Raw genomic sequence first — 16,202 nt, 5'->3', positions numbered from 1 at the left:
ACATTGGACGTAAGTTACCAATGCGGTATAATGATGTTACTAAAATGTGACAAATAGCTCTTTGTAAGCATACAAATTAAATAGATTAGTTATAAAGTTTGCATGATAATGTTTACTCGGATCAACACTATGCACTTTATCATCAAAAGATAAGATCACTGTATATTTATAAAGATTTAAAATTGTGTACCGTACGTACTTGTAATTTAATTTTTATGTATTCACACTTATGGAGTTTAATCACAACTGTCAAGTTTGGTGCACAATATTGAGTATATTTAGGGTATAGACCTATTTCATGAAATATAGTTCTTCACTTTTAAATGTATGTATGAAGGAAGCCTTATAAAAGTATGTAATTGAAATCGAATTCAAGATCACGTATAAATGATGTTTTGTGTGTAATCTACTGTATACCGCTTATATTGATCCCAAAACTCTCAAAGTAATAACCGTGTTTATGTATATAGTGGTTTTAATATTATGATCCATAGATAAAAGAACATTTGAAAGCTCATAACAAATTTTTACAGAGACAAAGGCGGTAACTTGTTTGACTTTATATACTTTTATGCTGTATTGTACACAAAATTAAATGAAAAGTACGTAGACAGTAACGTTTACTTATAAGTTGTTGACTGCCAAATTTTATATATACCCAAACTGTTTGTAGTTATTTCTTTTAATAACAGATAACATGTGTACTGTAATTAATTGTATTAGAAAAAACTAAACCAGTGTTGGCTCAGAAGAGGGAGTGAAAAGACAACTTTGAAAACAAATTCATGTTATAAATGTATCTGGATGAATTTTAACCAAACATTAATACATTTACCAATAACTTAATTTTACTTTTCTGTTCTTTCTCAACTCAATGGAATGTTCAACAAGTTTGTGTCGATGTGGAACCTCATCTTCATGTTTGAGGTAATGAATAATTTACAATGTCAAATCTCATCATTAATTACCAAATGAATGATATTTATTGTACACCACAATCTCAGCATGAGCCATTTATGGTATAGTAAAAAAATTAGGCATTTCTCAAATAAATTAAGCAGACATGTGATAATTCATGAATATACGTTCTTTTCCAACATAAAAATTCTTTTGATTTTCACATGTTATATAGAGCCATTAATAAGATAAATAATTATGTTTGCCTAAAACATGACTGATTAAGTTTTGACATCAATATCGGTCTGGGGTAAAATAAATAAGGATTGTTAACTGTTTATCATATTATTTAAACAACCCAGAGGCTACTAACATGAACATTACATATTATTATTTAAAATGGCAATGGTATAATAGCAACAATAGTGATAACTAATATATATTTAAGGATGTTTTATGACCTTAGAACAAAAATTTCAAATAAAGTATAAAATAAAACAAATTCGTTTGCAAATTCTTTTAATTTCAACAACAAAGCTTGTAAAAAAGCATCAATATGGTCCGTATTTTCTTTACTATTTATAAAAGTTTTCAACTGGTCAAAAGAACTAAACTTTCTACAACCCGCCATTCTAATAACAATGCACAGTGCCGCTTGGCGCTTACTAGAGCTCCTTGAAAAACTTTGGCGTCACAGTCTGTGACGTCATAGTCGTTCCCGTTCTTTGAAAGCAAGAACGGTGACCGGGCACATAGCCACTCCGAACAGAAATACAGTATAGTGTCTAATGACAGTACTTTTTTCTAGCCTAAACAATGCTGTGATTTTTTTATCCTTAAATCTCACAGTACTCAACTTTTTGGTTGCTTTTAAAACATTTTAAAAATATATTACATTTCTCTATGGCTGTCAGTTACACATTATTTTAACCCCATTTCTCTTACATAACGTTTCTGTTATAAAACCTATATCAGTCATTAAATTCATAATTTAGTGTTAGGTGTTAGAATTAAAGAATGTTCAAATGTTCAGCATGTTTACGATACGGTAATTGCTACAAAACTCTGTCAATGTCTTATAGTCGTGAACATGCCCAGAAACACTGTGAGAGAGTAACATCAATATGTTAAATATGCAATCGGGATTTTGCTTGAACTGTTCAATAAAATTCATTAAAGCCCATTCATTTAATACTAGTGTATAATTTAAAGTATTGACCACAATCATGATGGACTTATTACCCTCAATTATTTTACTTATAATCTAAGTGTATAAGACTTAATAAGTTTTATGGTTTTCACATTTACTCGTGTAATTAAAAGAAACTTTTTTATAACAGAATTTTATTTCCTAATCTTTTTTCTATATAGTAAACCATAACAGAAACTAAATTTTACCCATTTTTTAGAGTTATAAAACTAATATTCATTTACCATTTGACTTTTTTTCTCCTCAACTATATTAAGATTTCAGGTAATATGAATCTACTTGCTGAAATATATCACTTGAAATTGTAAAAAAAATGTTAAAACAATGAATCTGAGAGCTACTGGTGGTCCTCACGGCGCAGTTCGATCACCTATCGTGAGCTACTGGTAGTCCTTATAGAGAAAGTTCATAAAATTAGTCCTTAGCCCACAGGTTCTGCAAAAAATACATTCCTTGGTGGCAGACAACGTGTTAATAAAGAGATATAAAATATAATTATTTTAAGAAAGTTACTTATACACCATAGCATGGTTTGATCTTAACTTTGATTGTACTTATAATATGGAGTCAAAGATCTTAATCGACATGTGTTAATTATTTCTAACTTACTAGAATAAACTTTGTAAAACAAGATTTTATTCATCGCATACTTCATTTGTACAGTGTTAAACACTTTTATATCAAGTTGCTTTTGGAACTACATATGATAATTGATTATATTTATTTAGAAGGTAGTATTTTCCTGCCTACCTTGAATTCGGAGGTATATCTATGGGAGAATTAGGTGGAAAAATGGATGGTCTTAAAAGTAAACATAAATTGTATAACATCGATTTAACTTATTTGAAATACCAAACATAATCTCAAATATAATTCAAATCTCTAACTAATTTAATTAAATAATTCTATATAATTTATTTATTTAAATATAGTTTAATTCAGATTATTTGAGACCGACGGTGTGGTTCGGGATCTTCAATCAGATTATTCACGTCCAAACCTAAGTCCTAGTTACGCCACTAATTAAAACCACCTTCTGTATTAGCATTGATAAATGTATATCCTGAACATTTCCTCTAGATATGGCATCTTTTCTTAGTTTGTATGCTGTTTTGCTATGTTTTATAGCTTAATGCCTTGTACAATATTCCAGGCTATACTGAAAGTAGTACTTTACGAAACACTATGCTAACGCGAGCCTCCGAAAGCCTAATCATCCGTCAGCTCTGTAGAGTAGTGTTGTGTATAGGGATTCGATTATCAATTAAAAGCAAAACTATTGATATTAAGTATCGATGAGGTTGGTCCGTACGAGACGTGTATCGATACTACATCCAGATATTCGTACTCTATTAAATTAGGTTTAGTTTAATAATATACAGTCACTCAGTCGGAAATTGATTTTTTTCATAACCTCTTCTTCAGTTATGGGCATTAGTGGAGTTCCACACCGAAAGGAACGAGATAGTCGTAATACCTCGTTTCTGCTGTAAATAAATTATTAAGAATAGTTATATTACATTCTACTAGTGTCTTCTTATTGGAATCATATGCTTAATTTATGAACAAACACTCCAATAATTAACACGTTTTATGTTTGTTTTTTATTATAAAGTCTTTTATTTAAGTTATTTGAGTCTGATGATGTGTTCATTGAACACGAAAGTGTTTGTTCATAAATTAAGCAATAGTTGTATTTACAAATTTTCAGATGTTGTTTATGTTTATTTATTTAAATTTAAAGAGTTCTTCTTTAATAATAATTACTATATTTTCATAAAATCCATTGATAATAGCTTTTGTTACTGTAAGTCAAATAAAATGTACCTGAAGAGTGCATTAACTATATGTCAATTAACTTAATTTTGACTTATAGGTACCCCTAAAATATGTAAAATATGTCTTTGTACAAATAAATTCTTATACTGCAATTTAGTGATATAACGTAATAAATTATTAAGTCTGTCTTCATGTGCTTTCTAAAGATGTTGAAGACGGGCTACATGAAAATAATCCCATGCCCACATGGTAGCAGAACAACCAATCATAGTAAAGAAAGGAGAAGGACCTCTAACTTCCACCCCTCTACACCTTACTACAAATAGTACAAACAAATGTTATGATCTCCATGTTTATTTCTTACGGGTTCGTCTACAATCATGTTGTGTTTTCGATCTAATAATTTGTATATACGATTGTTTTCGGCCATTTGTAATCAAAATTTTTTAAGCAATTCAATAATTACAAAATACAAGATTTGTGGGTGACAAGTGATATATAATAGTGAAAAGTTTTTGTTCCAGGTTAGGTATTTGGACCTATTGTTTACTATGACAAATTACCATCTTATACCATTTTATTTCATTTTAGATTTTTTATGTGATATATGACAGCTGCAACTATGTAAGTGTTAAATTTTATTGAATATAAAAGAATGTAATCAGAAATTAAGAAAAATAGACGGTGAGTTCTCTGCTTATTTGTTACAAAAAATGAGTTCCGACCATTCATGGATGTATCCTCAATCAATTCCTCCTCATTTTGAGGATGAGAAGACTGTATTAGAGCTAAGCTGTGCTCCTGTAACAAACATTATTGTTCAACAGTTTGAACTGTGTAATCATGAACCATCAGTTCAGTTTGGGCAGCACTTACCGCTACCTCAAAACCTATCGAGTAGCTGTGTTTGTAATTCTACATGTTATCCTAATAATTTACATGCAACCAGTTCTTTAAGCAATCCTCAAGTGCATCCTGTTCATATAAATCAACCAAACTTGCCATATACAGTTTACAGTGAAAACGTCAGACATATTCAGCCAGTTGACAGTCTGAAAAACCGTTCTAATGTTCCTTTTATAAAGCTAGAACCATTAGAAATTATTGATCATCAACCTAGTAATAAATCAACTTCAAATTATTCTTTCCAATTAGGTCTTCCACCCTACCCTGAAAGTTCAGATGTGGTTTACTCACTAAATTGTTTGTCAGATGGTTCAACACTACCTCATGTAAAATATAGTGAAAGTTCATACGAAAACAATTATATTCAGTGCCTGAACAAGGTTAATCAATATAATGATCATACTTTGGAAAATCAGCAAATTTCAAATCACAATCAAAAGTTGCAAGAAGATGAACATTGTAAGTCTTCCCCAAATTCAAATTTAAAAGAATCTGATAATAGCAAATTACTGACAAGTTTACAAAAAAGCTGTAAGACTGTAAAGGATAAATATGATAGCAGAAGAAGTCGATCTTTGTCTTCAGAAAAACTCTACCACAAGAAAAAGAATTCAATTAGATCCCGTAGAAACTCTGTATCTCCAAGACGTTATATTTCACCAAGACGAAGACGTATCTCAATCTCTCCTAGGCGTAGACTACATAGCTCACGGTCTCCAAAAATACCTGATGCAAGACCCACATCATCTCATACCCAGCCTTTAAAAAAATCATCAAAAACAAATACACTAAGATCAGATAAAGTTCATGAAAACTCTTCAGGATCAAACAGGTAAGAATGTATGAAAAGTATCAGTACTGTAGCCTATGTTACTTAAGCACTAAAACAATAGCTAACTCGGTAGCACTTCAATTTACATAAACCTTTCAAGGATTGTACCGAACAATCTCATAGCTTTTGTCAGTAGTTGTGGCTTACAAGGAATGATACAAGTGTTTATCATACTACCTACATCCCTCATGAGGGGTAGGGTCCAATAAGCGGACCCGGTTTTTTATATCGAAGAATATAATCATCGATACCTAATATTCGCATATCGAATCATAGACTATCAATCGATATAAAAGTAATAACAATCATATGTTTTAAATTAAAATGTGAATTTAATGATGTAACAAATAACCTTTACCATTACCTTCTTTTTTGCATCTGAAGACGACCATGTTAGCTCCTCTGACAGTTACATTTGTTACCTTTCCACAAATATCACATAATGGATTCTTAGGTACTAACCCAACATTCTGAAGCCATAAAAACATGTTTTATTGTCTTTTAAAGCAGTTTCGTGAAGCTTCCTAAGATTGACAGCCATATTTAAAATATTACCTTAATAATTAAGGTATTATTTGAAAGTGTTTACAGCTGTTAATATAGATTAAATTTAAGTTAATTGTTAAAGATAATTAATCAGTATCGATTGATTATATCGATGGTTATGATTAAATAATATCGTTTGCAAATTTCGATATAAAACACCGGGTCCGCTTATTGGACCCTACCCCTCATGAGAATGAGTTTAGCTGTTGAGGTGGATCTAACAATTGTAAATTGATTTGCGATTATTGTAAAATAAGCACATAATATAATACCTGTAAATAGGCTAAAGTTGTAAACAATTGTTAAATTTTGTATCAGTGAAGTAGGGTTACCATGGTTGGAAAATAAATATTAGATTTGGTTCTCTCTGTGTGTGTTATGATGAGGTCTAAAACTCAAAAGTGTTGCCAAAATATCCCAAATTACAGCAGTACTTCCTGAACTGATATTAGCTAAGCTAATTAATCTAATTAACAACATATTAGAGTGGTTAAACTTTCCCAGATTAATAGTTAAGAGACCTTAAAAATTATACTCTCCACTTAGTTTTTAGAATGAAATAAATAAATAAAGTTTTTGAAGCAAGAAATGGTGGATCTATATTCAAGTGGGCCAAATGTGATTTTTATTGATAATTTTAAATCATTACAGGCTTCTTCTTTTATAAGCCGATAAATTTACCTGGAAATAAGGTCATTTAAATCAAAAATTTGAAAAGGAGACAGCAGGTTAAAATATTGTAATCATAGTAGGCCTAAATTTTGGCATTACATTTCTGTAATAAAATTTGTAATATAGCTTTTTATTGAATGAAACCTACATTAAAATTTATGCCACAAGTGTACAGGTATTTATAGGGATCCCTTGCTAGTGTATTTTTGAATGGATATAAAGGTCTAGTCCTATTTACTTCTAATAATTTTCAACCAAAAGTTTTCAGTAAAATTAATTTATTACTATTTGTTTGTGTTGTTTGGTGCTCAAAAGTGTAAAAATTAATATTTCTTTGATATTCCTTACATTTAAACACAATAAACCAATATTTAATACTTTTATTTTTGTGAGGCCTTTCGATAGCAAGGCTATCTTCGTCAGACACATCACAAAAGTGTTAAATGTATTAAATATTGGTTTTTTGTGTTTAGTAGCCAATATAAGCTCCATCTTCAACATCTAATTTTTTATTTGTCTTACTCATTGATTTTTCATACCATGTAGTTATACAATTCTGGTAAAACTTATCAAGAAGAGTAAGGTAACAGGGAATGAAATGAAAGATTTAAAAATACTACAATCGACAAACTAAAGGTATTGTACTTTTATTTTTGTGTTTTTTACATACTCTCAGCGCTTGTCCTTAAAAAAAAAAAATCACTTATATACAAATGTCATCAATAAGAATAGTGATAAGAATGATGTTGACTATTAGAAATTAGCTATAGCAATTGATAATCGGTTCTTTACCATTATTTACTGTCTATCTCACTCGAAGCGCAGGAAGTATGCAAAAGGACAAGCTTTTATTGTATTTCTCAATCTCTACTGGTTGTGCATGGACTCCATTTCAAAACATACTGGGTGCAAGTTTTGTGTTGTACTGTCTATTAGCTGTTATAGATAAAAAAGAAACTGAACTATGAGCTACAAGTATAATTTAAGTTTAACACAGTTAAAATTTACCTTGAATATTTTTATCAGTGGGGGTTACAACCCTAAATTACCCCCCCCCCCCCTGGATACGCTTATGTCAACACTAGAAAGTTATAGAAATTAACAGCAATTAGAATATTGCAACCACTTCTGGTTAAAAAAGATTAGGGAAAAGATTGGGGAAAAAGTTCGAACCTGAAAAGTGTAGAAAATATTCTTTAGAACTGAACAATTTACGAGGAATGAGATAAAAGTTGGTGAAATCCACTTATGGCTTAGGTTAGGTCTACAATAGATTTAAGAACCGGCTGTAGTAAAACAACTTTGAGTTTTACTTCATAAAAACCATATATCTTTTATAAAACATTCTTTACTTTAGAACCTATTTATTGAATTTATATTGTTACCTTTTTTGTTAAGTTCAAGTAATGAAGCTGAAGTCTTAGATAAACTAGTTTAAAGTTATTATTGTAAATAAAAACCATCTCTAGTAATCTATTTACTAATTACGTTCTAGTTTAACCTTTCTGGTGTTTTACTATATACAAGTACAATATGTTGTAATGAAATGTTACCAACGTTTATATAATATTTATTATATTTATTAATATTTATATAATATAACTTATATTACAACAGAGAAAAAACCGATTGAAATGCACTTTAAAGACAAAAGACAATAACGGTGCAAAAAGTTGTAAATAACCAGACGTACGTATGACTTTTTTAGTTTTGAACTGTTTGTCAAAACTTATTTGCTCAACACTTTGTCAAAACATTAAAAAGTATTGCATAAAACTCAAAAACTGAAATTGCCCTTGTTTTGGGTATATAAATGACCACTTTACCGTCTCACTTGGTTTATATAAAGCTTTATAAGACCATTGGGTTAATAAACAATTTATATATACCAACCCACTTGGCATTAACCTGGTCCACATCACTAAGTATACTTAATGTTAACAAATTAGACATATCCTTTACCAAGACCAGTATCAGTAGTCTCTAAAAGGCTTGCATATGCAAACTTAACATTTAACATTATGTTTTTTGTTGCAGTTCCCATCTAGAAAATACTCCCACACTTGTTCTTTTTTATGTCAATTTCCTTTTTGCTTATTTGTATATTTTTAAAATTTTCATTAGTCTGTGTAGTCATACACCAATACTAACAATTTGTGTTTGTGATATTTCAGAAATAAAATCCGAGATAATATGATGGATAAAATAATGCCCCTTAATCCAGAGGATGAATTTGATAAAGAAAAGTGTACATGGACTCGAACTTCACCAGCAGATTTGTATTATAAAGCTCAGCAATAGTAAGTAAACCAATTATAAAAATTAATTTTTCTACAGAGTAAGAGATAATGAAATAAAGTTAAAAAAAGACTAATTGATATTCAAGGAACCATCAACAATGATATCTTAACAAGAATTATAGGAATGTTTATAGTAGTTTTCTTTTAAAATTTAATTAAGCAGGATGGAAATCACTTGTATTTCCACAAAATACAGTAATTATATAAGATCTAGTCGAATTGTACTAGCGCACAATCTTCAAAATAGCAATTTCTTTTTAGCTGGATCATCATAAAATCCAGTTTAATCCATGTTATATATTTCAAGGCTTCACAATTGCTTCTTCTGAATCATTAAGCTCAATCTCCAAATTAATTATAAAAACAATTCTATGACTATAGTCTTATAATCACTTGACCTCATTTACAAGCAATGTTCCTTGTAAAGTTATTGTTTAAGACATTTTTGTACAGATTTAAAGACAATTGCCTCCATTCCCACGCAGGCATATTTTTATTAAACTGATGTACAAAATTTTTTTAGTGGCCAAGAAGTTTTTACTTACAATATTTATTTTTTAAATTTTACATGAGAAATAGTAATTTTTAAAATTATTCCACTATAAAAAATAATATCAATTGAAAGAGAAAATTAGACTAAATACAAACATACAAAGTTTTAATTAATGTTTTAAAAACTGTAAAGGTTATGTTGGTTTCTAGAAAGCATAATTTTTTTGTGTTGTTTTACACTTAATTGAAACAAAATATCTAATTAATATTACAAAACTGTTATAAATATGTGTTTTGTTGTTTGGTTCAGTTTAATTGTTTATATACCAACAAATTTATAGTAGGTACATAAAAAAATTATCACAGTAGAATTTTTGCCGCATACATATATAAAAACGAACGGAACTTCAGCATTTTTTGGCAGTAAGTTTTCACAATGTCCGTGTATAAATGAAATGAAATGAAAAAAAAAAAAAAAAAAAAAAAAATTAAACCTGTTCGGAATGCCGTGAGTGTGACCCACAGTAGGTCACACCAACATTAACGTGCCTACCCCTCAAGCGCAGCAAGCATATTCATGTGTGCAGTCGGGAATCAGGTGATATAGATATATAGCTGTGTGAATTGTCTAGGTCCTAATTTGTATAGTTAGAGAACCATTTGAAATCATATCTGAAGTATTAGTTTAAATTAAATTCATCAAAGCTGGGTAGGTTTGAATAGAGAGAATTGAGTTTAGATCCACAGCAATTTATAATACATATTTCTCTGAAAAAATGCCCATCTTCCAGTTGTGACACCACAAGGTTGCAACATTGACTGTGGCAGACGCCATGGAGTGTGCTTGCTTTCTTTTGAGAATACTTACCTTTACTCAGAATAGACCAGTAGTGAATGTATTAAGTGATATATGAGAATGCTTGCATTATTCCCATCTGTAGTATATAGTGTTATAAGAATTGGAATACATTATGCTTCTTGATTACAGTGATGGTTAAAGTATTGATGGTACGCATCATTCTTCTCAGGGAATTTAAACGTTTCAGGATTCCGCTGAGGATTGATTCCTTTTTTTTAACAAAACCTTACCTTGGCCTTTATTTTAGAAATATAATAAGATACATTTAATTCAACCTAGGTAATGGGCAGGACAAGGCTAATCAAAAGAATGATGTTTTCTTAAAACATGTAATAACATATATTTCAAAAAATCCTTTTTGCAGCAATGCTGAGATAGTTCATGGAACTGAAGTTCTGTCAGCCCTATGTGATGAGTTTGAAAATCATTTGCTGAAGAGAGCAGAAACCATTAGATCTGGTCTCCCAAAGTATGAACCGTTACCCAGCAAGAAGAGAATATCAATAAAAAAACATGGTAAGTCAAATATGTTATTGTATAACAGTATTTTTTGGTAGGAACTAAATGTAAAACAATTTTTTGTTTATCAATGGCATTATTTTTTGACTAGTATTTGGTTAATAGATTAAAAAGATATCCACTGTATAAAAACATAGATTAAGTGAGTGCTAGTGTTTACAAATATTACAATCTTTGACAATGATTGATTTCATTGCTTTAACAAATTAAAAAAATACCTGTTTGTTTATTAATTGTTGTGTTTCAATTGATATTAGTCAATGAAAAATTGGTTTTTTGTCATACAGGCTGACTGGCAATTCAATTCACATTTCAATTCCAAAGTCATTTGAAAATAACATGATGCATTTACAAAATTACACATATTTTGATTGTAAAATCAATAGTTTTCATAAAAACAGCATACCAGTTGTATACATAGACATGACCTCATTGATTTCCTGCAGCCAGCTGTATCTGAAAGTGGCTATGAGCTTATATCTGGCTGTTAACAGGGGGCTGGGATTCCACCCATGATAATATGTACTGTGCATTACGCATTATATCTTGTATTTTTATTTCATCTACTCAATAAATACTACTTTTATTGGCACTATAAATATAAATATTTATACATTTTTGTTAGTGATACAAACTTGAGGATTTAAAGATTTATATTTTTAATTCACATAAGGAACCGCACTTGGGGCAGTTTTTTAAATGAATTAGGATCAATAAGGTTATACGGCCAAGTTTTAAAACATTAATTTTTTGTAAGGTTGTCTAACTAGTTCATTGTGAGTTCAGTTCTGTATGTACTGAATATAGTTTATTGATTCTCAAATTCACCCATCATAAAAATACAATCAACTGTCCTCTAACACTTTTTTTAACAAATTATTAAGAGTAGTCAAGTAGAATATAAAACAACAATCTTAAGAACATATTATTGGCATTGAATATGTTAATATTGCCAGTGAGAATTTTATTAAAACTTGTAAACAAATGTATTGAAATTCGTTTTAGAACACTTAACATTTGCAGTGTCTGATTACTACGAAAAATAAATAATTTGAAAAAAGCTTAAATAGCATTCCAGGAGTCAATCTGTATCTGTGTCAGATTTCAGACACTGTATTAAACGGAGCTTAACTCAATATTCCCATTGAATCAACACTTCCCAATATAACTAATTTATGTTTTTAATGTTTAATATTAAGTATCACCAGTATTATTGCTAAACATTTGCAGAATCATCATGTCATTCAGATTAAGTCTTATTAAGCACCAATATAGTTGATTGTGCAACCAATAAAGCAACTGTAAATACTGTTTTTTGCTTTATATGTTTTTACTTTCCATTGAACATATCTTTTAAAGGCCTAAATATTTAGTGTAAAAATATGCTATTGATTTTTTTTTATGTAAACATATGCTTTGAAGTTAACAAAATTGTTTTATAATATAGAATTATCTATTTGGACTAAATCTTTCCACTCAGCAACAAACATTAAAAATAAAATATAACAATGATTAAACTAATTTATATAGATTCCCTATATGTGATTTACATTTACAGAGCCTGTATTTCTTTAATAGATCTAATTATTCTTCCATTATACGTGTAGGACACCTATTCTGAAGTGCAAGCACGTTGTGTATGCATGTGCGCGTGTGTGTATGCACATGTGCGTGCATGCATGATACAAGTACAGCTCAGCGAATAAAATTACCATTTTCTGCTTTTGAAAGAATAACATAAAGGATAATAATATATTGTAGATTACTGCACTGTAGAAAAAGGTTAATATATTACTCTTATTCATCATAACATAATTACTTCTGATAGATAAATTAAGGCTGTTAAATATATTCAATAGATTTAATGGTAATGAATAATTATCTATGTTATAGATTGCCACTCGTGCAACAACAACAGTAGCAGCAGCAGCAGCAGCAGTAGTTCAGACAGTGAAAGTGACCAGGATGACTGTACCAAGGAAGAGTTGGAGCACAAAAAGAAACATCCCCTCAGATTACATCAAGAACTATGGTTCAACGACTCTGGTGAGGTAAGGCAATCAATCATTCAGACTGTTATTTGTGCAACCAAAGTAGCAGCAGCAATAGCCCAGACAGTGAAAGTAACTAGGATGACTGTACCGAGGAAGAGTTGGAGCACAAAAAGAAACATCCCCTCAGATTACACCAAGAACTATGGTTCAACGACTCTGGTGAGGTAAGGCAATCAATCATTCAGACTGTTATTTGTGCAACCAAAGTAGCAGCAGCAATAGCCCAGACAGTGAAAGTAACTAGGATGACTGTACCGAGGAAGAGTTGGAGCACAAAAAGAAACATCCCCTCAGATTACATCAAGAACTATGGTTCAACGACTCTGGTGAGGTAAGGCAATCAATCATTCAGACTGTTATTTGTGCAACCAAAGTAGCAGCAGCAATAGCCCAGACAGTGAAAGTAACTAGGATGACTGTACCGAGGAAGAGTTGGAGCACAAAAAGAAACATCCCCTCAGATTACACCAAGAACTATGGTTCAACGACTCTGGTGAGGTAAGGCAATCAATCATTCAGACTGTTATTTGTGCAACCAAAGTAGCAGCAGCAATAGCCCAGACAGTGAAAGTAACTAGGATGACTGTACCGAGGAAGAGTTGGAGCACAAAAAGAAACATCCCCTCAGATTACACCAAGAACTATGGTTCAACGACTCTGGTGAGGTAAGGTAATCAATCATTCAGACTGTTATTTGTGCAACCAAAGTAGCAGCAGCAATAGCCCAGACAGTGAAAGTGACTAGGATGACTGTACCAAGGAAGAGTTGGAGCACAAAAAGAAACATCCCCTCAGATTACACCAAGAACTATGGTTCAACGACTCTGGTGAGGTAAGGCAATCAATCATTCAGACTGTTATTTGTGCAACCAAAGTAGCAGCAGCAATAGCCCAGACAGTGAAAGTGACTAGGATGACTGTACCAAGGAAGAGTTGGAGCACAAAAAGAAACATCCCCTCAGATTACACCAAGAACTATGGTTCAACGACTCTGGTGAGGTAAGGTAATCAATCATTCAGACTGTTATTTGTGCAACCAAAGTAGCAGCAGCAATAGCCCAGACAGTGAAAGTGACCAGGATGACTGTACCGAGGAAGAGTTGGAACACACAAAAAAAACATCCAAATTTGTAGCACTGTCTCTACTAAAGTAGTTTATAAGGTCTCATTGTATTGCAGGTCTAGCAGAAAAATGTGATAAGGAAGGAATGCTTCTTATAAATTGAGATGTGATATTTTTGCCTGTTGTCTTTTTATTTTGTTATTCATTCTAAGCAACTGTTTGGATATTATTTTAAATTGGGTAAAAATAGAAAGTCAGTTGGGAGAGTTTCATAACCTCATTTCTAGATTATTAGGCTATAGTTCTGTTCAACATTTCTTTGTTTTAAAGTCCACAAACAGCTTAGAATTTATTTGAGTTGCATAGATGATTTAGAAGAATCTGCAACCTGTCAAAACACACACACACATTAAATATATATATATATATATATATATATATATATATATATATTTATTTATTTATTTATAATTTTTTGTAAATTACTGTACAAATAAAATTGTTTTTTTATTGTCTTTTTTTGTTTTTTTTTTTTTTTTTTTTTAATTGGCACTATATTTTGGTAAAAAAACTGTCTTCAGGTGCTTTTGGCTAAGTTATCTGATGTTGAGTCCATGTGGAATTTTGCTCTTTAAAACCAATTCCAGATAAAGTAACCTGTAATTCATAATACTTATGTACACTTATTGTCTACCTAGATTTGTTGCTACAAAATGAAATAAATATTAATGTATCTGGAAAATGTTCAACAACAAAGTGTTATTTGAATTTAGCCATTGTTATAATAAGCATATTGTATTGGGTTTGGTCTTCATACAGTCTATAACAAATTAAGTTAATCTATTTTTAATTTTCTAAATATCTTGTTGATAATTTTAGTAAGGTTTTCATGAAAGTCAAACAGACAAGATCTCTCTAAAATAAGTGTGTATTAAATTACTGCTAACTTTTCAGAAGTAGGTTCTGATATGCAATTGGGTCAAAGTTAGATAGTTTATTTACAAATATTTGGGGTTCTATATGTTGACTGTCAATGTTAGAAAGATAATTTTACTTAACACAACTATGTACTACAATTATCTTGGTAGTTATTGTGGAGGATGAAAAGCGGTGAAAACTCCTTTATAGATGTTATTGAAGAAGTTTAGGTTATCACTTTCATTACCACTCCTGTAGATGTTGAAAATGGCTGTACAGGAAATAACTCAATACTGGTTGTGGACAAGTTCAAACACTGCCAGTTTAATCAGTTCATGGTTAAATATGAAATTGTAACCGTAATAAAATATAAATAAATATAATATGCTGGTTTTCAAAAGTTGGTCATTACACAGGGATGGATATCAAATTATTGTTATGTTTTATGATGTTCCATGTTGGACCTTGGGAACTGAATGATAAATAACAATTTATGTGTGCAGATGAATGATGGACCTCTGTGCCGATGCAGTGCTCGTGCTAGGCGTTCCGGTATCAGACATAATATCTACGCCGGTGAGAATCATTTGTCCTCTTGTGATCCCAACTCTAATAATGGAAACAAACTCTATCACTACAGGATTACTATTTCTCCTCCAACCAATTTTTTGGTGAGTGTATTTATGTCATCTTAGTCAAATATACTAGTTTTTATCCTAAAGTTTGAATTATTAGGGCTATTTATCTATTAGAGTTATTTATATAGATAGGCATGACAGTTAGCTTATCTTGAAAGCTTCCTTCTAGGGTCTACTGATTTAAAAGAAATACATTTAAGATCAAATATTAAGATTTTGTTTCAATTTGCACAGCTATCTTTCACAACCAATAGATAGCATGTCAGTTATCTGCCTAGTTTGGGTTGCATAGCCAGTGTGGAATCTGAGTTGCCAATATTTACTGTCTTATTACAGTTCAGTTTGTTCTCAAACTATGCATACAGTTAGAAATAACATCTTAAATCAATATCTTTGGGTGATATGACTAATACCCAATGAAGACCTGCTCTAGATAAAATCTCATCTATCAACTTCAACACCAACATTGCAATGCACAATATATAGGCTTCACAACTAATAGCCTAAGAACAAGAAT

General features: G+C 30.8%; 1 protein-coding gene across 1 annotated transcript; it reads left to right on the top strand.

Moving 5' to 3' along the window:
• The first annotated feature begins 4,203 nt into the window (after positions 1–4,203).
• LOC124360300 (ribonuclease 3-like) lies at positions 4,204–15,835 on the top strand. The gene is made up of 5 exons (XM_046813805.1): positions 4,204–5,624; positions 9,017–9,142; positions 10,858–11,009; positions 12,906–13,063; positions 15,551–15,835. Exons 1-5 carry the CDS (start codon positions 4,600–4,602, stop codon positions 15,740–15,742), a joined length of 1,653 nt encoding a protein of 550 aa, XP_046669761.1. The 5' UTR covers positions 4,204–4,599; the 3' UTR covers positions 15,743–15,835.
• The last annotated feature ends 367 nt before the right edge of the window (positions 15,836–16,202 follow it).

Source organism: Homalodisca vitripennis, chromosome 4 (genome assembly GCF_021130785.1).
Source record: "Homalodisca vitripennis isolate AUS2020 chromosome 4, UT_GWSS_2.1, whole genome shotgun sequence".
NCBI lineage: Eukaryota > Metazoa > Arthropoda > Insecta > Hemiptera > Cicadellidae > Homalodisca > Homalodisca vitripennis.
This window is presented reverse-complemented; position numbering and strand designations above follow the sequence as displayed.

Coding starts and splice junctions, on each gene's coding strand:
- LOC124360300 (XM_046813805.1), top strand. CDS start 4,600: ATGAGTTCCGACCATTCATGGATGTATCCTCAATCAATTCCTCCTCAT. Junction 5,625..9,016: donor AACTCTTCAGGATCAAACAG/GTAAGAATGTAT, acceptor GTGATATTTCAG/AAATAAAATCCGAGATAATA. Junction 9,143..10,857: donor TATTATAAAGCTCAGCAATA/GTAAGTAAACCA, acceptor TCCTTTTTGCAG/CAATGCTGAGATAGTTCATG.